The 23,571-nt window shown below is 40.4% G+C and overlaps 2 protein-coding genes across 2 annotated transcripts; both read right to left on the bottom strand.

Annotated features, from left to right (window-relative positions):
* Nucleotides 1-347: 347 nt before the first annotated feature.
* LOC129812631 (ATPase inhibitor B, mitochondrial-like) lies at nt 348-3,228 on the bottom strand. Its single transcript, XM_055864359.1, has 3 exons — nt 2,943-3,228; nt 1,956-2,068; nt 348-638 (listed from the first exon to the last, which is right to left on the bottom strand). Exons 1-3 carry the CDS (start codon nt 3,009-3,011, stop codon nt 497-499), a joined length of 324 nt encoding a protein of 107 aa, XP_055720334.1. The 5' UTR covers nt 3,012-3,228; the 3' UTR covers nt 348-496.
* Nucleotides 3,229-5,732: 2,504 nt separating this feature from the next.
* LOC129812630 (CAAX prenyl protease 1 homolog) lies at nt 5,733-20,818 on the bottom strand. The gene is made up of 10 exons (XM_055864358.1): nt 20,439-20,818; nt 17,578-17,724; nt 17,354-17,440; nt 17,139-17,255; nt 16,845-16,997; nt 11,966-12,107; nt 11,257-11,432; nt 10,809-10,913; nt 10,003-10,146; nt 5,733-7,009 (listed from the first exon to the last, which is right to left on the bottom strand). The coding sequence occupies exons 1-10, from the start codon at nt 20,541-20,543 to the stop codon at nt 6,785-6,787; spliced, it is 1,401 nt and encodes a 466-aa protein (XP_055720333.1). The 5' UTR covers nt 20,544-20,818; the 3' UTR covers nt 5,733-6,784.
* Between the last annotated feature and the right edge of the window lie 2,753 nt (nt 20,819-23,571).

Genomic DNA, 23,571 nt, shown 5'->3' with positions numbered 1-23,571 from the left:
ATGTATAGTTTCCCTCCCCCCCCGACCATCCTGAAAATGAGACGGCACATCAAGAGATTTCATCCTTCAAATTTTCAAATAAAAATATTGCATACTCTTTGCCTAGTCCAGTCAGTGTGACACTCCGCAAAATACAGCTGACCATTTATTTTATAATTATTATAAAACGTGGGCTTAAAAATTAAGTTTAGTAATTAATTTAACATGGGAAAATGTCAAAATAGGACCCTGTTGCCCCCTATGGGCATGCCTCTGCCAGCTCCACGGACTGTCATCATCCTTCTGTAATGTGGCATCTCAAATTACCATCTTAGCATTAACAATATAATTGAAAGCAATAACCATAATAACCATTTCAAATAATTGTTTTAATAACCTCGAGCATATACAGAACAATTCATCACACATACACAGAGCTGGCCCAGAGAGGCAATGCAGGCAATGACTAGGGGTTGGCAATAAAGAATACCTGGGCTTCATTCAAATAGAGTGAGTCTCAATCATCATGATTCAGCTTCCTAATTTTCCCCTTGTGACGGTCAATCTCGCTCTGCAGCCTCGAAATCTCCTTCTTGTGGTGATCAATCTCCTCTTGGTGGTGCTGCTTCAGTGCAGCCAACTGTTCCTGCTCTTTACGTCTGGATTCAGAGATAGGAAAGCATGAGGTACAGTGATGACACGAGACAGACTGCCACAAAGCCTCTATAGGTCGGGGAGACCGCCACAAAACCTCTATAAACACAAAGCATGTGGACACCCCTTCAAATGAGTGGATTCAGATATTTCAGCCACACCTGTTGCTGACAGGTGTACAACATTGAGCGCACAGCCATGCAATCTCCATAGACAAACATTGACAGTAGAATGGCCTAAACATGGCACCATCATAGGTTGCCACCTTTCCAACAAGTCAGTTCGTCAAATTTCTGCCTTGTTAGAGCTGCCCCGGTCAACTGTAAGTGTTGGAAATGTCTAGGAGTAACAACAACTCAGCCGCGAAGTGGTAGGCCACAAGCTCAAACGGGACCGGCGAGCATGTAAAAATCAATCTGTTCTCGGTTGCAACACTCAAGACCGATTTCCAAACTGCTTCCGGAAGCAACGTTTGCACAAGAACTGTTTGTCGGGAGCTTAATGAAATGGGTTTCCATGGCCGAGGAGCCGCACACAAGCCTAAGATAACCATGTGCAATGCCAAGAGTCGGCTGGAGTGATGAATAACACTTCACCATCTGGCACTTCGACTGACAAATCTGGGTTTGGCGGATGCCAGAAGAACGCTACATGCCCAATTGCATAGTGCCAACTGTAAAGTTTGGCGGAGAAGGAATAATGGTCTGGGGCTGTTTTTCATGGTTCGGGGTAGACCCCTTAGTTCAAGTGAAGGGAAATCTTTACGCTACAGCATACAATGACAGACAATTCTGTGCTTCCAACTTTGTGGCAACCGTTTGGGGAAGGCTCTTTCCTGTTTCAGCATGACAATGCCCCTGTGCACAAAGCGAGATCAATACAGAAATGGTTTGACGAGATCGGTGTGGAAGAACTTGACTGGCCTGCACAGAGCCCTCACCTCAATCCCATCAAACACATTTGGGATGAATTGGAACGCCAACTGCGAGCCAAGCCCAATCTCACTAATGCTCGTGGCTGAATGGAAGCAAGTCCCCGCAGCAATGTTCCAACATCTAGTGCAGGGCTGCCCAACCCTCTTTCTGGAGATCTACTGTTCTGTAGGTTTTCAATCCAACCCTAATTTAGCATATCTGATTCAGCTAGTTAAGGTCTTGTTGTGCAGCCCTGATCTAGTGGAAAGCTTTCCCAGAAGAGTGGAGGCTGTTATAGCAGCAAATGGGGGACCAACTCCATACTAATGCCCATGATTTTGGCATGAGATGTTCGACAAGCAGGCGTCCACATACTTTTGGTAATGTACTGTATAAGCCCCAACTCACCTGAAGTACATTTCCTCCTCTGCGGCCTGTTTCTTTCCATGGGCTCCTCCTGCCTCTCTGACAGATCCTCTGCCACCCCCTCCTTTCCCTGCACCTTTGCCCAACTCACCCAGCTGGTACATGAGGAAAGATAAATGAATAAGTAAACATAATAACAAGTTACTCCTATTAAGGAACATGTATGACATTGGTGTGTTGTGCAATTCACATATTTTATTACCGAAAAAAATCTATGACCTTCAAATTGCATAAAGATTTCGTTGTGCAATGGTAAAGGCTAGGCTGTTATCAGCATATGCTGTATAAAAGTAAATGGTTATTAGTATTAATTGGTGTCATGTGACATGCAGCTGAATTAGCTAAAGCAAAGATTGAAATGGGAATCTTTTTGCATGTGGAACACTAATCTAATATGTCAATATATTGCAACATTTTAGGCCATATGGCCTCATACATTGATTTTCATGCCCCGATGTAAAACGCCCTCCTTTAATGTTCACTTAAAAAACCTATTGTACGGAGTTGACAAGAGAACGTCAACAATGGCTTAATTTAAAAAATACCTCTGACCATCGTGTGCAACAACTGACAGCACCAGAGACTTGTTTCAATAACGATTCATAGGATGGACGAATTCAACCAAATTCCATGAAGACATCAGACCGAAAGTGTATATTTTTCCCAAAAATATGTTTTACTTGGCTTTCAACTAACTGGACACATTGAACTGCTTACAAAACAATTTCGCTTCATAGAATGCTCTCAGTATAGTCGTTTACTACAATGTTGCACCAGAATCTAGATGAAAGTTCCAAATATCTGTGAAACATTGACTGACTGAGTAGGTAACAAAAAAAACATACAAAAATTGTCCAAGGCCATAGTCAAATCACTTGACAATTGAAAACCACTTGTTTCACTTGAACCTTAGACTGTATTAGCAGCGAAAAGCAAAACGTGGTCTTATCATATGTTGTGCCTTTTTACCTGGTCAGATGTCATCCTTAGCTGTGTGGTGAGTAGACTCCTAACGTCAGGTCTCAAAAATCTTGCCATTTCGCACCAAAACAACTATCATTTGACCATTTGCCCTTGTCTACCAAAATAAACCAAAACAGGTCCTCACCATTGTCTAAAATGGGTGTATAAACGGATGCGCTGAGTCTTTATTATTTTTCTATGAAGGATCAATTAGATCCAGCTCAATAGTACCATCCGTAAAAACGTGTGTAATTTTTCATTAGACACGTTTTAATAAATGGCTATCAGTCTTTAACAACCAAAATGTCACTTGGAAATATGTCCACCCCTATTTGTAATGGTACGGCCTCATATAGCGGACAGCATGATAACCAGTTTGATGTGCATGCGCTGCGCACTACGTAGTGGCGTTGCCATTTGTTTATTGCATTGGTCTACTCCAGCCTGTGAGCAGTTCTGCTAAATTATAGATTTGTTTGCCAGATATGCATGTTGTCAAATACACAGTAGGCCTACACAACAACTACTTGACATTTAAAATAAGACATTACCTTTTGTATTTTAAAATGTCCAAGTTGTTGCACAGGATACAACAGGTCTAAAACAGTACTGGGAAATTCTTTTTTTATTTTATTTATTTTATTTTACCGTTATTTTACCAGGTAAGTTGACTGAGAACACGTTCTCATTTGCAGCAACGACCTGGGGAATAGTTACAGGGGAGAGGAGGGGGATGAATGAGCCAATTGTAAACTGGGGATTATTAGGTGACCATGATGGTTTGAGGGCCAGATTGGGAATTTAGCCAGGACACCGGGGTTAACACCCCTACTCTTACGATAAGTGCCATGGGATCTTTAATGACCTCAGAGAGTCAGGACACCCGTTTAACGTCCCATCCGAAAGACGGCACCCTACACAGGGCAGTGTCCCCAATCACTGCCCTGGGGCATTGGGATATTTTTTAGACCAGAGGAAAGAGTGCCTCCTACTGGCCCTCCAACACCACTTCCAGCAGCATCTGGTCTCCCATCCAGGGACTGACCAGGACCAACCCTGCTTAGCTTCAGAAGCAAGCCAGCAGTGGTATGCAGGGTGGTATGCTGCTTACCTTGAGATCTCTTTCCCAACAATGCAGTGATAATAGAAAATAGAATAACAAATGTAATTAAAATGAACACACAAGAACTACAATGTGAGTTAACACTAGAACGGAAGTATATACACGTCAGTGACAGTACCTTATTCAATGTGCAGGGCAGTGGGGGCTGCTGAGGGGAGGATGGCTCATAATGGCTGGATCAGAGCAAATGGAATGGCATTAAACACATTGAAAACATATTTGATGTATTTGATACCATTCCACTGATTCCGTTCTAGTCATTACCACAAGCCCGTCCTCCCCAATTAAGATCCCGCCAACCTACTGTGGTGAAGGGATACTGAAATGATTGAGGTAGGTTTATATATTTGTAAAAAGTGACTGGTAGTAGAATGTACATGTAAACAGGGCTGAAAAGTGATTGGTAGCAGGAATATATAAATACTTACAGCCTCAATTCGGCGGTGCATGAAATCTACAAGGTGTCGAAAGCGCTCCACAGGGATGCTGGCCCATGACTCCAATGCTTCCCACAGTTGTGTCAAGTTGGCTGGATGTCCTTTGGGTGATGGACCATTCTTGATACACATAGGAAACTGTTGAGCATGAAAAACCCAGCAGTGTTCCAGTTCTTTACACAAACTGGTGCGCCTGGCACCTACCTACTACCACTTAGTTTTTGTCTTGCCCATTCACCCTCTGAATGGCACACAAACAATCCATGACTCAATTGTCTCAAAGCTTAAAAATCTTTCTTTAACCTGTTTCCTCCCCTTCATCTACACTGATTGAAGTGGATTTAACAAGAGACATCCATACGGGATCATAGCTTTCTCCTGGATTCACCTGGTCAATCTGTCATGGAAAGAGCAGGTGTTCTTAATGCTTTGTACACTGTGTATACTTGTAAACAGGAGTAATAGTGGATAAATAGATACTAATGGTAATGACAATCAATGGACAGCAGCGTAATGGAGTAATCAATAATAATTTTAGCAACAGCATAGGTTGTGTCTAAGTGGTTAGACCTGTGGATGTGCCTCGAGTCAGTGTGGATAGTGTGTAGGAAAGGGAGAGCAGTAGCTGTTAGCCATAAGTCTTATGGTCAGGGGATAGAAGTCTGTTTGTTAAGCCTTGATGCACCAGTGTTGCCTGCCAGATGAGAGCATGGAGAACAGTCCCTGTCTCGGGTGGCTGGAGTCTTTGTGAAAGGCCCCCCAAAATTGCTAGACACTGCCTAGCATGTAGGTACAATAAAAATTAAAGTGACTCCACAATGACACAATACATTTACATTACATTTAAGTCATTTAGCAGACGCTCTTATCCAGAGCGACTTACAGTAGAGTGCATACATTATTTACCATTAGTTTCTATTGGGCACAAAATAATCTGAAACAGCAAAGGCATCCAAAAAATTTGCGGTCACAAGCTTGATGTAGTCATTGTGTGCTATGAATATGGGATCAAATAACTTTTTACTACTTTAATAAAAGTGAATTGGTCCCAATAGTTCTGGTCCCCTAAAATGGGGGGAGTTTGTACAAAGTGATGTAATTTCTAAAACGGTTCACCTGATATGGATGAAGCTGCCCTCAAATCCAAAGTGCTGGAGTACAGAGCCTTTTGGAGCTCACTGTATATCACATGACTCACTACCATTACCATAGCAAAGGTGAGACAAATAGGACAGCTGCTGTGAGGGACTTTATTCACAATACTGCAAGAAAAGTACTGTATGTCTTATATCAAACCAAACACTTGAGTTTTGTGATGTGAGGTGACTTATAGCCACCCCAGTCCCCCAGCCTTTGTCAGTCAAACCTCACACATAGGCACCAGAAGTAGAGAACTAAACAATAACACATTAACAGAAGATTCCAAACCACATTCAAATAGGTCAAAAGTTTGCGTACACTTTTTTCTCCTTTTGCAAAGCTAATCGGCAATCAATTATTTACAAGTACAGTATGGTCAGACCATTGTTTACAAACAAGTGCATAAAAAAAATGAAATTGTGTCAAAAAGAAATGCGAAGAAATGTAACCTAAATAGTGAATTCACTGGCCAAAGCTTTACTTAAAAACTATCACAAGTCACAGATCCCTGGGAAGTCACAGGCACTCAAACTATATATAACAGTTGTAGATTGAGCCAGTCGACCAGCCTAGGCAGCAGTTTATACTATTAATTAATTAATTGATGGCCCATTCTCTGTACAAGCAAAACATCCTATTGACACTTGATAAATCGGGGAGCACTGTTTCTTTTTCAAACCCCTCTAAAAATGGATTGGACCGGGACCGTTACAATACAATTTGAGGTTTAATGAGAAAACATTTGGAATGACGAATTCTTAGGGAAGTAAATAAAACTGAGTAAGAAATAAAAACCTTGCTGAAATATAATGAGCAATCCTTGATAAATGTGACCTGTACTAGTGGCAAGTGCTTAAAATAACATTAAGGCAATTATTTATGCCCACAATGGTTTTGTGTTTATGACATCTGCATCTTCATGTTTGCCTAGAATAAGCATAGACGAGATATCTTCGTCGTCTCATCAAAACATTTTGGTATTGTGCAAGTTCGAAATTGAAAAAAAGAACCTGCTGGTGAGGATAAAAGATAACAAAAACAGGGCAACAGCAAGAAAGATGGCGGTGGGGAGGACATCAAAGGGCCAGAAGTGGCTTGCGGAGGCCCTTGGGGAGAGGCAGCAGACGTGGCTCTCCCTTCAGGGCCCGTCAGTCCTGCTTGGTGCCTCCCAGGGCCCGTAGGCGCTCCAGGAGGGGAGGGTGGGAGTAGTGCCACATGGAGAAGAGCCAGTCGGCCACAGGGAAGCCCAGGTTGTCTTTGTTGAGCTTGATGAGGGCGGAGTAGAGCTCTGAGGCTCGGCCCATGCCCCGCGCAAAGGCGTCTGCCTGGAACTCAAACCTGCGGCTCAAGACCGTCAGACAGAAGGACAGGACCTGGAGGTAGGAATGTGAAACCATTTCAGTTTTCCTCAGTGAAGTGTCAGAGGTACTCTTAGCATCCCATCCTCATCTCCATTTTAACATTTTCTGTTTAAAGCTGACTTAAAAGGAGACCACCTGCTCTGATTCTCCTCACAAATCAGTACTGCTACTACCATGTTCTTATTATACTGCTCAATTTGTACACTCCTTCCCCAAAACAGATGTAAATATTGTACAATAAATTGTGCCTTCCTGTATTATAAACTCCCCTTTTCAGGACCCTGTCTTTCAAAGATAATTCGTAAAAATCCAAATAACTTCACAAATCTTCATTGTAAAGGGTTTAAACACTGTTTCCCATGCTTGTTCACTAAGAGGCCTTTCTACTGACTCTGAAAAACACCAAAATAAAGATGCCCAGTGTCCCTGCTCATCAGTGTGAACGTGCCTTAGGCATGCTGCAAGGTTACAACACTAGGAACACACAATCCCTCCATCAGTGCTCAGACTATCCACAATAGGCTGGATTGAGGGCTTGTAGGCCTGTTGTAAGGCAGGTCCTCACCGGCAACAGCATCGCCTATGGGCACAAACCCACCGTTGCTGGACCAGACAGGACTGGCAAAAAGTGCTCTTCACTGACGATTCGCGGTTGTCTCACCAGGGGCGATGGTCAGATTCGCATTTATCGTCGAAGGAATGAACGTTACATCGAGGCCTGTACTCTGGAGCGGGATCGATGAGGTGGAGGGTCAGTCATGGTCTGGGACACTGTGTCACAGCATCATCGGACTGAGCTTGTTGTCATTGCAGGCAATCTCAACGCTGTGCGTTACAGGGAAGACATCCTCCTCCCTCATGTGGTACCCTTCCTGCAGGCTCATCCTGATATGACCCTCCAGCATGACAATACTGCTCGTTCTATACGTGATTTCCTGCAAGACAGGAATGTCAGTGTTCTGCCGTGGCCAGCGAAGAACCCGGATCTCAATCCCATTGAGAACGTCTGGGACCTGTTGGATTGGAGGGTAAGAGCCATTTCCCCCAGAAATGTCCGGGAATTTGCAGGTGCCTTGGTGGAAGAGTGGGGTAACATCTCACAGCAAGAACGGGCAAATCTGGTGAAGTCCATGAGGAGGAGATGCACTGTGGTACTTAATGCACCTGGTGGCCACACCAGATACCGACTGTTACTTTTGATTTTGACCCCCCCCCCCCCTTTTGTTCAGGGACACATTATTCCATTTCTGTTAGTCACATGTATGTGGAACTTGTTCAGTTTATGTCTCAGTTGTTGAATCTTGTTATGTTCACACAAATATTTACACATGTTAAGTTTGCTGAAAATAAGCGCAGTTGACAGTGAGAGGATGTTTCTTTTTTTGCTGAGTTTACTTGCACTCAAACATTATATTCTACTGCCATTTACTTTATGTTCGTATTCTATTTTTTACTATGTATTATTGTTGTTGCATTGTTGAGAAGGAACCAGCAAGTAAGCATTTTGTTGGACGATGTATACCATGCGTATGCCGTACATACAGTACGACTAATAAAACAACTTCAACTTTCCTTTTTTTACAACCAAATCTCAATTTCTTTATGTAAATGTCATGTTTTTTTTATAAACTTAACCCAACCAGCGGTTCACGTCCTCATTGTGCAGTACGGAGACTCAGGAGAAAAATGCTCCAAAAACATCCAAATATGTCCTTTTGGAAATCTGAAAGGCTCTCAGTACAGTGATGCAGGTCTTTAGATGTTGTACATATGGAATTGTCATTGCGAACTTTAGCGGTAACGTAATACTTCATTTTGTGCGATACCAGCTGTTTCCCCTATCCAGCTGTTCCATTCTCTGTACAGCCTGCTGCTAGAATGGATTGAGAGGTATCACTCGTGTTGCAACAAAATGGAACATAACGGTGCGGATCAAGTTTGGAATGACAATTTCATGTGTACAACATCTAAAAACCTGCATCACTATACTGAGAGCTTTTCCATTTCTAAAAGATAGTGCTGAGCGATTAACTGAAATGCATTATTTTCAATGCTTCAGTTATTTGAATTACCAAATTGTGCGATGTAGTAGGGTGTTGTAGTTTCCAACAGACCAATAATCGATAGTGTAGCGCAGAAAATGTGGTAATTAACTACAATAACCATAATCCATTGTGCGCCTACTTGTCCAGTCTGTTTCTTTTACGCCTGCTACGTAAAAGAGACAGAAGAACATGCGATATGCGAGGGATAGAGAGCAGTTGGTTTGCGAGGTCTCTACCTGAAAGTACATGATCTAAGTGATTGATAGTTGGTAATCAGCAGTCATAAAAGTATGTCTTATTTACTTTGCTGTCTGACAAAATCACAATTTTAGTATTTCTTCATAGAAAGCAGCTCGCTCTTTATAGATAAGATGACTAATGAAATAATGAAGACATAATAAAATGTAATATAATTGACACAAAACACATATTTTATTAAAGTAAAGTAATATGAATAAATTATGGTTAATAAGTGATAAGCAGTAATGGGCAGTCACTACCATCATGGGACTTTTATTAATTGTTTTATTCTGTGTTGTTACAGCATTAAACCCACATAATGCATTTAATGTTTACAAAAATAAATCTAAACCAAAAACTGATTTATTTTAAAAAAAATAATCGAACCAGACTCAAAAAGGACTCTACTAAAAGGACGTATTTGGAGAATGTAAAAAAATGCACAATTCTGAGCCTTACTGCACAATGAGGATGAGAAAGTATAACATGCCATTTCCATTAAAAATAGAGATTTGCTTACACATTTTATATCCTTTAATAGATACTCTATATTGTAGGTTTAGCTGTATATTTCGTTGGATAATATTTGCTACTATGCCCAAGGTATTTTCGCAAAACAAACACTGCACAGCACTTGCAGCGCTAACATCTAAGGCCTCCACTGAAGTGTATTAAGATGTTAGATATAAATGCATTGTTTAGGAGATGGGAGTCACTCACCTCATTATATGGGGAGAAGATGAACTGGAATATGATCATCAAACCAATCAACGTGGGCTGGCTGTCATAGAAACCAAAGGCTATGAATAGCTCCTTTCGTCCAATCAACACAGCAAAGAGGAAAAAGCACAGGAAGGAGTTCATCTGCAAGGACAGAGGCAGGGGAGAAAAATGTTACCATTAACAAGGTTTCCATTCAATTGGCGACAGATTTTAATGCGAAAATATATAAATAAATAAAAACTTCAGAAAAATAATTCACTCACCAGTGGTGTTTCCACCAAACGGACTTGTTGTGGATAAAAATCAGTGCGTGATGACATAGTGCACACTAAATGTACTTTTCTTTTAGCTTATGTACCTAAACATTTTTAAGTTCAATGCGTTTCCATCGCATTTTCAACTCTATCGATAGTTTTGTCACAAAAACTGTTGAGTTAAATAGCAAAATGTGCCTCCTCTGGTCTTGGCACCTGCGCTCTAGCCAACAGCTCGCAGATACCTTTCGGGTAGACTAGTCTACGCAATTAGATAATTCATTTTACCGACACAAAAATATCACACCATATCAAATGAACAAATGATCTGTCGGCATTTATAAAATTGTACCGAAACTCCGTTTCCATCACAGCTGTCGTGATTATTATACTTTTTTTACACTATGACTTTACTCGCATAAAAACTGTGGATGGTAACATGGTTATTGACATTTCTACATCAGCATGTGAATTTCCAGGATCTGCAAGAATGGAATACTGGTATAGATGTGACATGCAAATGCATATCAAGGGAATTTCCAAACAAACCTGACTGATGACAATGTTCTTCACAGTGTGGCCCAACTTCCAGTGGCCAAGCTCGTGGCCCAATACGGCCAAGACCTCTGGGTTGTTGCAGCCTTGCTTCTTGTTCTGAAAAGAGTTAGAACATAAATAGCTTGATTTTAATGAAGTATGTATGAAACACTGACTACAAATACTAGTATACCATCTTATTGGTTTCTATGATAGGACCCCTCAACAAATTAGATTCATAACATGAAAATTGTATTGTGCTGCGGAGCGCTAACCAAGATTACAAAAATGTTCGGTAATGCTGAAGCCGTGCTCAGTAATAATGGAGTGCTTTGAAGAAGCTTGTTTCAGCAATAAATATAATTGAAGGAAATCAAGTTGCAGTCCTGAACCTTCTTTCAGTATTTTAGATTAATAACATGTACTCCTTTACACAGAGAACTGTGTGTCAACATCTGACCTTGGGCTTGGCTTTGGCCTCAGTTGGTGTGTCAGTCTCCTCTGCAGGCACATTCTCTGGCTCTCCGTCCTTGTTGAGGGGAGAGTAGTCCTCCATCAGGGTGTCGAACAACACTATGCGCTTGTTCTTGAAGAACCCATAGAAGTAAGCGTTACTGTGGGAGGAGCGCTTGGAACCTGGAAGAGTAGGTCAAAACAGATCATTACAACTAGGGCTGTCAGAGATAAATCAGTTAACTTTTTGCAATTTTAGTGCACTACATTTTTTTTTGAATCGTGATTTAATTGCATTATCCGAAACATTCAAAATACACTGAAAACATTCCAAATAGATAATCTATAAAGCTAAAAACAAGTTGATATTGAGGTTAAAGAAAGTGTGGTTTCCTCAATTTACCTAACCGTAACCTTAAGACAAAAATCAAGACGTCAATATTCTTGTAAATTTTTTTGGTATAAAAAAATCGTAAATTACAGCTTAATTTTAGCAAATTCGATTAAATGTTTTTAGCGCTTGACAGCCCTAATTACAATACAACTTCACTGCCCATATGTTACAGCGAAAATGTGACCACCTCCCACTTATGCCTTGGTGTCCTCAGCGCCCATTATGCTTTGGTCTCCTCTGATGATAAACAATTATAGATACAGTGAAAGCAGTCCCATCTTTTGGACAAAACTAGTTGTTGAGTTAATGTATTGTGCCTTACCTTCTACTACATAGACCTTAGTGAGGGGGAAATTGATAGACTTGGACATGCTCTCAATCTCTTCCTTCAGCTCGCCCTCTGGCAAAGGAGTAAACTTGTCAAATAGGGGAGCAATGTAATCAGCATAGATGGTCACCAGCACCTAAGAGTGAGGAAGAATGATCAGAATTAAATAATTTCGACTAATTTGACTATAGCTTAGCCCATTAAGCATAATTAAATTGCTTGAGCCTATAAAACGGCTGTTTCAAGGTAGCAAGGAGGTGAAAGTAGGGCTGTTACGGTGACCGTTATACAACCACACGAGTCATACCAGCAGTCAAATTCCACTTGACCGTTTAGTCACGGTAACTAGGTTTCTCCAAACTCTGAGGCTGCTGATGGTCATTAGTAGCTTACCAAACGTGCTAACTGACTGGTACTCAGCACTCTATTGTCCCTCTAATAACTGACATCAATGCAAATGTTTTTCAAAATCAAACACTTCATGAGAGCCCATGAGCTCAACATTTCTATAGGCTCTGCAATTGCATGAGAAACATAGTTGGTGGCCTCTATTAAAAAGAGGAGGATCACATTCACTTTCTATAGGCTAGGCCTACTATATTTATTTCTCAACTGTCCTAATATTAAGCACATTGCTTCGCTTTACAACAGCAGTATAGCCTATCTGGCTGCCATGAAAATGAACTACGGGAAAAGCGTCCTCCATTCACTATTTAAGTGCATAGATTACATGTATTTTTGTTCCGAGACAGGTGCATGATAATGGTCCATTCTAAATCAAAACTAATTTCACACATACAGTACCAGTCAAAAGTTTGGACACACCTAATCATTCCAGGGTAGATCTTTAGTTGAATAATAATGAAGACATCAAAACTACGAAAAAACACATATGGAATCATGTAGTAACCAAAATAGTGTTAAACAAATCAAAATATATTTTATATTTGAGATTCTTCAAAGTAGCCACCCTTTGCCTTGAATACATTTCAATTACCAGGTGTGCCTTCTTAAAAGTTTAAAAAAAGAAAAAGTTAATTTATTTCCTTCTTAATGTGTTTGAGCCAACAAGTTGTTTTGTGACAAGGTAGGGGTGGTATACAGAAGATAGCCCTATTTGGTAAAAGACCAAGTCCATATTATGGCAAGAACAGCTCAAATAAGCAAAGAGAAATGACAGTCCATCAATACTATAAGACATGAAGGTCAGTCAATCCGTAAAATTTGAAGAACTTAAAGTTTCTTCAAATGCAGTCGCAAAAACCATCAAGCGCTATGATGGGTGTCGTGAGGACCGCCACAGGAATAAAAGACCCAGCGTTACCTCTGCTTCAGAGGATAAGTTCATTAGAGTTAACTGCACCTCAGATTGCTGACCAAATAAATGCTTCACAGAGTTCAAGTAACAGACACATCTCAACATCAACTGTTCAATCAAATGTATTTATAAAGCAATTAGAAGAGACTGCGTGAATCAGGCCTTCATGGTCGAGTTGCTGCAAAGAAACCACTACTAAAGAACACCAATAAGAAGAAGAGACTTGCTTGGCCCAAGAAACACAAGCAATGGACATTAGACCGGTGGAAATCTGTCCTTTGGTCTGATGAGTCCAAATTTGCCATTTTTGTTTCCAACCGCCGTGTCTTTGTGAGACGCAGAGTAGGTGAACGGATGATCTCTGTATGTGTAGTTCCCATCATGAAGCGTGGAGGAGGAGGTGTGATGGTGCTTTGCTGGTGACACTGATTTGTTTAGAATTCAAGGCACACTTAACCAGCATAGCTACAACAGAATTATTCAGTGATACGCCATCCCATCTGGTTTTTGACTTAGTTGGACTATCAGTTGTTTTTCAACAGGACAATGTCCCAACACACTTTCATCAAGGCAAATGGTGGCTACTTTGAAGAATCTCAAATATAAAATATATTTTGATTTAACACTTTTTTGGTTACTGCATGATTCCATGTGTTTTTTCATAGTGTTGATGTCTTCACTATTACCGTACAATGTAGAAAAGAGTAAAAATAAAGAAAAACCCTGGAATGAGTAGGTGTGTCCAAACCTTTGACTAGTACTGTATATTATTTAGTACATGTAAAGACAACATTAAATTAAGAATAGCCTGATGGGTGACAATATTAGCCATTCATTTGTGAAATATGTACTATCACTTGTGAATGATGCCCAGCGTGTGCAGTAAGGCAAGAAACAGTGCATGCCTTTTGTGACTTTTTCAAATCATAATTGCACACATCATATAGCATAGCCCATAGGCCTATATGTATCACACCTAAAGTGGCCAGATAATTTTAAGAAGGTAAGCACATTAATCCACTTTACAACTGATATAGAGCCTAACTGGCATACATAGACGGTGCATGAGTTTCAACTTTGGGGAAGATCCTTTTCACCATAAAAATGCACCTTTATAATAAAGCATTACATGCATAATTACATTTGCGGTCACTTTTGAGAATGGTGTTTTCCTGCTATTTGATTGCATTTTGGAACATTCGCGTGTATAGCCTATAGTGTGTGCATTGCTGCGCATTGGTGTTTAGAAATACATTATCGTTCAAAAGTTTGGGGTCACTTAGAAATGTCCTTTTTGAAAGAAAAGCACATTGTTTGTCCATTAAAATAACATTAAATTGATCAGAAATACAATGTAGACATTTAATGTTGTAAATGACTATTGTAGCTAGAAACGGCTGATTTTTTATGGAATATCTACAGAGGCCCATTATCAGCAACCACATCACTCCTGTGTTCCAATGGCACGTCGTGTTAGCTAATTAAAGTTTACCATTTTAAAAGGCTAATTGATCATTAGAAAACCCTTTTGCAATTATGTTCGCACAGCTAAAAACTGTTGTCCTGATTAAAGAAGCAATACAGCTGGCCTTCTTTAGACTAGTTGAGTATGTGGAGCATCAGCATTTGTGGGTTCAATTACAGGCTCAAAATGGCCAGAAACAAAGTACTTTCTTCTGAAATTCGTCAGTCTATTCTTGTTCTGAGAAATGAAGGCTATTCCATGCGAGAAATTGCCAAGAAACTAAAGATCTCGTACAACGCTGTGTACTACTCCCTTCACAGAACAGCGCAAACTGGCTCTAAACAGAATAGAAAGGAGTGGGAGGCCCTGGTGCACAACTGAGCAAGAGGACAAGTACATTAGTGTCTAGTTTGAGAAATAAACGTCTCACACGTCCTCAACTGGCAGCTTCATTAAATGATACCCGCAAAACACCAGTCTCAACGTCAACAGTGAAGAGGCGACTCCGGGATGCTGGCCTTCTAGGCAGAGTTCCTCTGTCCAGGGTCTGTCCTTTTTCCCATATTAATCTTTTATTTTCATTGGCAGGTCTGATATGTCTTTTTCTTTGCAACTCTGCCAATAGAATAGGTCAACTTTTGCACTATTGGGGATAGCAGCATAGCATGACATAGGCTAGTGCAGGGATCATCAACTAGATTCAGGCGGCCGATTTCTTTTCTTGAGTGGATGGTCGGGGGACCAAAACATACTTACAAATCATTTGTAGTCTGCAAACTGACCAAAAGAAGACCAGACATATATATTATTTGACTAAAACAATCCTTTCAAACCTTGCTTACATTTGTACACAATCACATCTCTATGTTGGAGCTGATTTCCTGGTGTTTTTATATTTCTTCACGTCCAACAATGAAAAAGCTCAGAAAACACAGGGGACAAATAAAACCACCCGCAGGCCGCCAGTTGGGGAACCCTGGGCTAGTGCTTTTGCAGTTCTTTAAGCCTACTCACTTTGTTGGCTGACAAAATGTAGGCTAAATGTGGACAGTTCTTCAATATGCGCCTCAGAATTCAATAAGTGTCTGTCTTCACTTGTAGCTGAGATGCCAGTGAGAAGGACCCGATCACGTGACGGGCATTGGCTAATAAGAATTTAGATATCTGGGAGAGCCATGTGAGAGGTGCTTCAGAGCATGGCAGCCGGGAGAAGGGAATTATAATCATTATATTCAGCCCAAGTGCACAACAAGTGGCTGCCAAAAGGCATGGATTTTTTAGGGGCATTATGGTCACACAAGGGGGATGCCACCAGGAAATTCAAGGCCTGGTGAGAATATTATCAAGTGCTTGTCAAATTGTGAATGAGAGACTGATGAACTGTTCAGCCTGCACAAGAAACAAAATCAGAGCTCATGCCTTTCATGCGACTTTTTTGAAATCATCATTAGGTTTGCATTATGCAGCCTTAGAATGTATTAAAAATAAACATATAGCCCAACGTTTTGTATCACAACTAAAGTTGCATAAGTAACTAAGTTAAGCACGTAGGAGAACCTGTTTCTTTGTTAACCGCTCAACATAGAATAGCCGTATGTGCGCAGTTCCTTAGTAAATATCCTTTCTATTTTATTTTGCTACAGTCAATTGTATTCTTCATACTATAAAATAATAAAAAAGAATGCCTCGGAATTCTAAGCAAATCTTGTCTACTAAATGAACTAGTGTAGCCCACAGCCATATGGCATAGCCATACCAGGGCCTAACATAAGGACAACTCAGAGTATGCTATGCTGTTCTTTTGAAATAGACATTTTCTTCATATCATGCTTCTTTAGACTGGTCTAAAATAAATCATGGATTTATTGTGATGGTGTATGCTATATTAAATGGATTTATTATACTTTAAAAAATGTAGATGTTCCCAAGGTCTGCATCAGTAGCTTGTAGACTATGCGTGGAAGCCAGGAGATGCTAAACGTGTTTATATGAATTCCCGGTCCATTACCATGAGACCGGCAGTTATTTACTTGACAATCGCCGGCTGACAAAATTTCATGACCGCCCCAGCCCTAGATGAAAGGACTAACCAGAGAGACCCCCAGTGTGAAGAGCCAGGCGTAGATGAAGAAGAAGTCTCCACCAATCTTGATGATGTAGAGGAGCAGTGAAGTCACTGGCAACAAGATACACTGGGTCACAATAAACTTCTTCACAGCATCCTTCAGGAAGAAACCCAGCGTCTGAAAGAAGAACCATAGAAAACAACAAAAAAACAGAGACTATATGTTTAAAACCATGCTAGCGAAAAAGTGTAATTGATTCAAACTACGAAACGTTTGCCTGTATAATAAGAATGTCCCCAGAGAGTTTGGACATGGTACCTGCTGGTTGAAGCCATGCTTCTCCTCAATGACAAAGGTGTTGTAGATACTCCAGGGAAGACCAGTGAAGGCACTGAACAGAGTCGCAAGCATCAGAAACGAAAGAGACTGGAAGATCTGAAAGAAAAAGAACCATTGAAATATATGGAATGATTCAAGAAAATAAACCTTCGTAATACTGGACTGATCATTTTAACCGTGGAGCATTCACACACTTCATACTCTGAACCCAATCCAAAACGAGCAGTCACAGTCCCAGCAACTTTCCAAAGGAAAGGGATTCCACCAAGGAGCAGGATCAGCTATGAGACAACAACAGTGTTAAAAGCACAAAATTCCCTCTGTTGGGTGATATGCTCTGTAAGCAGATATAGGCAGCTACGTTCTAATATAACAAAGTAGGTCCTAACAAACCAATGGATCGTTTAGTTGTACCTACCGTCCCCTCAGTTTCTGAATATAGTCCAGACCAGAAACTGAAGTTGCTCTTGTCCAGTTGATAAAGACGTGACTTCTCAAAGGTATCCGTGTCCATGATCTTCCCCAACTCTTGGGGCACGTGCATGGTCGACCTGTATATCCTCCGCTATGTGGTTAGAAGACAAGTTATTCATATTATTTTTCCATTCATATAGCTAATCCTAAAGGCAATTTCCATGTTACAGAATGACTAGTGGGTCTCAAGTTGCAATACAAAGATTAGTGTGGATTGGACAAGCCACTCAAATCTCTAACTTTTAGATAAAATAATTCCAAACAGTCCTTTACAAGTCCGAATGTTGTCTAAACTTCATTTGAACTGACTCTGCCAATTGTCTTTGGGGTTGGTCCTTCAGTTGGTCTAAATTTGACTAAATATCCACAGGAAAGTCTTATAATCCACAGGAAAGTATGATCGAAACGCAGGTTTCTGTGGGGATATCCCGATTTATTTGCTCATCAACTAAAGGCACGTGCACAAGACAGAAGTAAGTACAAGCAAGCAAACTAACCAAGGTCTTGCAGGCATTTAGCTACATGGTTTTGCGCATGTAACCGGTGACAGACATTTGGCAGTACTGGTGGTCTAAAAAGTTGACAAAATAATACTTTCCTGTGGATATTTTGTCTCAAATTTCAACCAGCTGAAGTACCTACTGCACAGACAACCAGTAGAGTAGCTAAAATAAAATGTCATTGTATTCATCATTCTGGCTTGTAAGGAAACGTTCCATGTTTTTGTAGTGCTTTGTTTCAGACTGTATATCAACAATTGGTATCACACTGATTTTAGGCAATCCTGAAGACAGCTTTGTTCTTGGAAAAATATTGAGAGACTGGCAAACACCATTCAATTGGTGACAGATTCATGCAAATATTCCAAAAGACGCACCAAGAAAATATGCGCATTTTCCCACCAGTGGGAAGTCCAAACAGACTTGTCGTGGATAAAAAATCACTGCGTTATGACGTTGTGCACAGAAAATCAATTTTTTCGCTTACCTTGTCATGTACCGAATAAAAATATTAAGTTCAATGTGTTACCATTGCATTTTCAACTCTACCAATAGTTGTCACAAAACCTGCGTTAAATAGCAAATGTGCCTACTTTGGTCTTGGCACATGGACTCTAGCCAACAGCTTGCAGATACAGTGCGGGTAGTCTAGTCTACATGATGAGATTATTATGGATAGCCTTGAATTAAGAATATTTGTATTTGTCAAACGGAAGTCAAGCATTGATCATCATGTCACTAAAATAAGACCCTAGATATTTTTTTAGAAAAGAGCATCAAGATCACTGTGCCATTTCACCACCCTGTGTAGTTCATCATAATTTATTTAATCTGTATCCTAATAAACTCCATGGTTTCTCAGAGTCATAGTGGGAGGACCACACACACCATATCATCGCATTATTTCGATACGTTGGTAATTATATCAATGTTTCCGCATAAAGGCATTTCCACCTCCATTTCTTACCGACACAAAAAGATCCCACCATGTCGAACAAACAAATGATCCGACAGCAATTGAAAAATAGTACAGAAACTTCCCGTTACTAGCACAGCTGCCACAATTATTTTTTAAATACGGTTTGACTTTACTCGCATAAAAACTGGACTGAAACATGGTATTGAAACAATATAAATGAAACTGAGTCAGCATGCTGCTATCTAGCTCTCGAAATCCCTTCAGCCATTACATTCGCCCACATTTGGCTCCTTGTAAACGACAATTCCGACAATCATCCATGTTGAAGATATGCTGAAACGCCCCTTATCTTTCATGTCAGTGAGAAATAATCTTTCAAATAAAAAATATACTTACTGAAGTAGTTTTGCACAGATCCATAGACTTTGTGCCTCCAGCTGACAAACTACACTTCCTCCCCAGTTATCTTACACCCAGATGTTCAGAGCATGCTAGATAGCTAATTAGTACTGGTGGCGGCCTTTGTCTTACATAAACAAGTGTTGTAACATGTAGACATGGCGGTGTGGGAACACTAATCCTAAAACAAGTGTAACTACTAATGTACATTTTGTTTTTTATTAAGCATTTATGGCTGATATGAAAAACACATTCCTTATGTTTCCAAAAAAGTACCGCAAGCTAATTTTCACCTAAAATGTCATACCCAAATCTAACTGCCTGTAGCTCAGGACATGAAGCAAGGATATGCATATTCTTGATACCAATTGAAAGGAAATACTTTGAAATGTGTGGAAATGTGAAATGAATGGAGAATATAACACATTAGATCAGGTAAAATATATATTTTTTTACCATCATCTTTGAACTGCAAGAGAAAGGTCATAATGTATTATTCCAGCCCAAGCAAAATTTAGATTTTGGCCACTAGATGGCAGCAGTGTACGTGCAAAGTTTTAGACTGATCCAATGAACCATTGCATATCTGTTCAAAATGTTGTATCAAGGCTGCCCAAATGTGCCTAATTGGTTTATTAATACATTTAAATTCATAATTGTGCACTCTCCTCAAACAATAGCATGGTATTCTTTCACTGTAATAGCTCATCTAAATTTGACAGTGCAGTTAGATTAACAAGAATGTCATATTTCTGCCCATATCAGATATGTCTAGGTCCTAGGAATTTTTGTTGTTGTTACTTAAACCCTCTTGCTAATCACATTAGCCTACGTTAGCCGATCCCGTAGAGGTTATTAACAAACATCACCCGTCAGAAGGTTTTATTGTCAATTGGCGCTAAAGTAGTTAGCGTCTATGAATGGGGCAGCAGCGGGGGCCTTGTGCGGTATTGACAGAGACAGTTACGAAACAAAGTAAACAATTACCTGTCTGTACGCAAGGTAGGCCTCCCATAGATAAACCGTCCACGAGAACACCAGAACAGCATAAAATATCTTATTTTCGATTGGTAGGTCAAGTATCGTTTCCATCTTTATTCTGGCCTATTTGAAGTTACCAAGGTAGCTAGTTGGACTGCCGCCCGTCGTCCACACACCTTCCGGTCTTTATTCAGAAGATAATAATTTTTATATTTAAATAACTTAGTAACTGTTATGTTTATATACGCAGTTTAAATTGACTAGCATTCACCAAACCACTCAAAATGATGACTAGCTCATTCGCTTCCAATTGCCATGAATTCATGCAATGGTATGGTGCCGCAGTTCATTTTGCTCCCCGTAAAACAAATGGTTGCACTAACTAGTTCCATGCTTATAGTAATCAATAGTTATAGCAAAGATTTATATAACTAAACCAAGATAGACCACAGCCCGTCGTTTCAAATGGGAAGAAATTAGTCACAGTGGGCAGAAAAAGCAAGGAGTTGGGCAGAGCTAGCGAGATCCTATATTGGAGCGTTCTAGCATACATTGCGTTCATGCCTACTCTGTGAAGTTTGCGTGTGTAGTAACTCAATTCGCCTTTGCGCTCCTTCTAAATAACGCACGTCTTTAAAACTTTGACAAATGGCAAAGTCTACAAAACGTAGTCCACTCTGTTCGTAACAGATTTTAGTTTTGGGAATAGAAAACTGTATTGAGATCAAATGTTTCAGAAATTAGCAGAATGTCGGCCAAAATCCATCTCGTTCCATCTTCTCCCACCGCGGCCACTGGGCTTCCTCTCACTACCATATTTTGCAGTGAGTGGAAACACTAAGCGCATGCTTCACATTTATACATCCGGTGAAATATCTGTTTCATTTTTCTATCTGTGGTAAAAACGTCATTTTGCAGGCACTACAAGGAAGTATTTGTTTAACTAACCCAAGATTGACCATAGCCTGTCGTTTCCAATGGGAACAAATCTCAAATCTCAGCTCACTGGTCACCATTGCAACACTCACCCATAGCACGCATTCCAGCAGGTATATTTCACTGGTCACCCCCAAAGCCAATTTCTATTTGGCCGCCTTTCCTTCCAGTTCTCTGCTGCCAATGACTGGAACGAATTGCAAAAATCACTAAAGCTGGAGACTCATATCTCCCTCATCAGCATCAGCTGTCAGAGCAGCTCACAGATCATTGCACCTGTACATAACCCATCTGTAAATAGCCCATCCAACTACCTCATCCCCATATTGTTATTTTTTTATTTTTTGTTCCTTTGCACATTCAACTTCTGCACATCTATCACTCCAGTGTTTAATTGCTAAATTCTAATTACTTCGCCACTACGGCCTATATATTGCCTTACCTCCCTAATCTTACCTCATTTGCACACATTGTATATAGATTTTTGCTATTGCGTTATTGACTGTATGTTTGTTTATTCCATGTGTAACTCTGTGTTGTATGTGTCGAACTGCTTTGCTTTATTTGGTCAGGTCGCAGTTGTAAATGAGAACTTGTTTTCAAGTGGCCTACCTGGTTAAATAAAGGTGAAATAAAAATTGTAAAAATGAAAATGAGTCATAGTAGGCAGAGTCAAGCACAAGCTAGCAGATCCTATTGGCTCATTCTAGAATATATTTGCAAATTTCCGTTAGGGAACGCCTACTCTGTAAAGTGCGCATGTGCAATAACAAAATTTAGCCTTGCATTCCTTCTAAACAACGCAATTTAAAAAAAACTTTGGCAAAGTGTAAAATCTACAAAACTTAGTCCACTCTGTTCCACTCATTCTAGTTTTGGGAACGGAAAACTGAATTGAGATCAAATTTCATTGATGACATTTGCATAATGTTGGCCAAAATCCATCTCACTCCACCTCCTCCCACTGTCGGATACTGGGCTTCCTCTCATCGCAAAATTTGGTAGTGAGTGGAATAGCTAAACGGATGCTTCACACTTATATACATGAAATATCTAGCACATTGTTCTATCTGTGCTAGAAGTATAGATAGATGTGTACCGGACCAAGAATGTCTTGGAGTAGTGGGTGTGTCGAAAGGAGCGGGTGTGTCAAAAGCACTCTGCTATAGGTTAGACGCTCTTGATTGAACAATGTTGTCTATGCAATTAAAAGTGTTCCCATTTGTCAATTCCTGACCGTTCTCTACCTTACGTTGCAGAGACTTCTGACAAGAAGGGTAGTTGCAGCTCAATATGGCTGCTAGAGTGCAGCATATGGGTGAGTAGGTGTGTCGAAAGACAAGGAATGGGCGTGTGGAAAGGAGTGGGTGTGTCGAAAGCACTCTGCTATAGGTTAGGTGGTTTTGATTGAGCTGTTTTTTTCCTTCCATTTCTTACCAGGCAACTACCCTACCTACCTACCTACATTAGGATTTCTGTTTTGAAGACAGAGGATGAGCCTGAGTCATATTTCATTGTTAGTTTTACACAAATAATTGTACATTTTCAGTTATAAAACTGACAATTGTTTATTTTTTGACTAAAAAGTAATCATGATGGGTGGGTGTTGCATCCGTGTGCTTATTGTGACTGTCACCCTGACACCAGGTAGCTACTTCCCACACTGTTTCTGGACATTAGTACTTGTCAAGTGGGAGCGAAGGGCACTGTGTCCCGGTGTTGTTTGCATTCATACCATATCCTTTGAGTAAACTGTTTCAAATCAAATCAAATTGTATTTGTCACATGCACCAAATACAACAGGTGTAGGTAGACCTTACAGTGACATGCTTACTTACAAGCCCTTAACCAACAACGCAGTTTTAAAAAAATTCACCCCAAAAAAAGATAAGAATAACAAATAGTTAAAGTGCAGCAGTAAATAACATACAGGGGTACCAGTACAGAGTCAATGTGGGGGGGCACCGGTGTCGAGGTAATTGACACCGGTGGGGGGGTAATGCAAATAGTCTGGGTAGCCATTTGATTAGATGTTCAGGAGTCTTATGGCTTGTGGGTAGAAGCTGTTAAGAAGCCTCTTGGACCTAGCTCCGGTATCGCTTGCCGTCTGGTAGCAGAGAGAACAGTCTATGACTAGGGCGGCTGGAGTCTTTGACAATTTTTAGGGCCTTCCTCTGATACCGCCTGGTATAGAGGTCCTGGA

The sequence above is a fragment of the Salvelinus fontinalis genome, chromosome 16 (assembly GCF_029448725.1).
Source record: "Salvelinus fontinalis isolate EN_2023a chromosome 16, ASM2944872v1, whole genome shotgun sequence".
Classification (NCBI taxonomy): domain Eukaryota; kingdom Metazoa; phylum Chordata; class Actinopteri; order Salmoniformes; family Salmonidae; genus Salvelinus; species Salvelinus fontinalis.
Note: the sequence above shows the minus strand (reverse complement) of the source record. Positions and strands in the feature narration are given on the sequence as shown.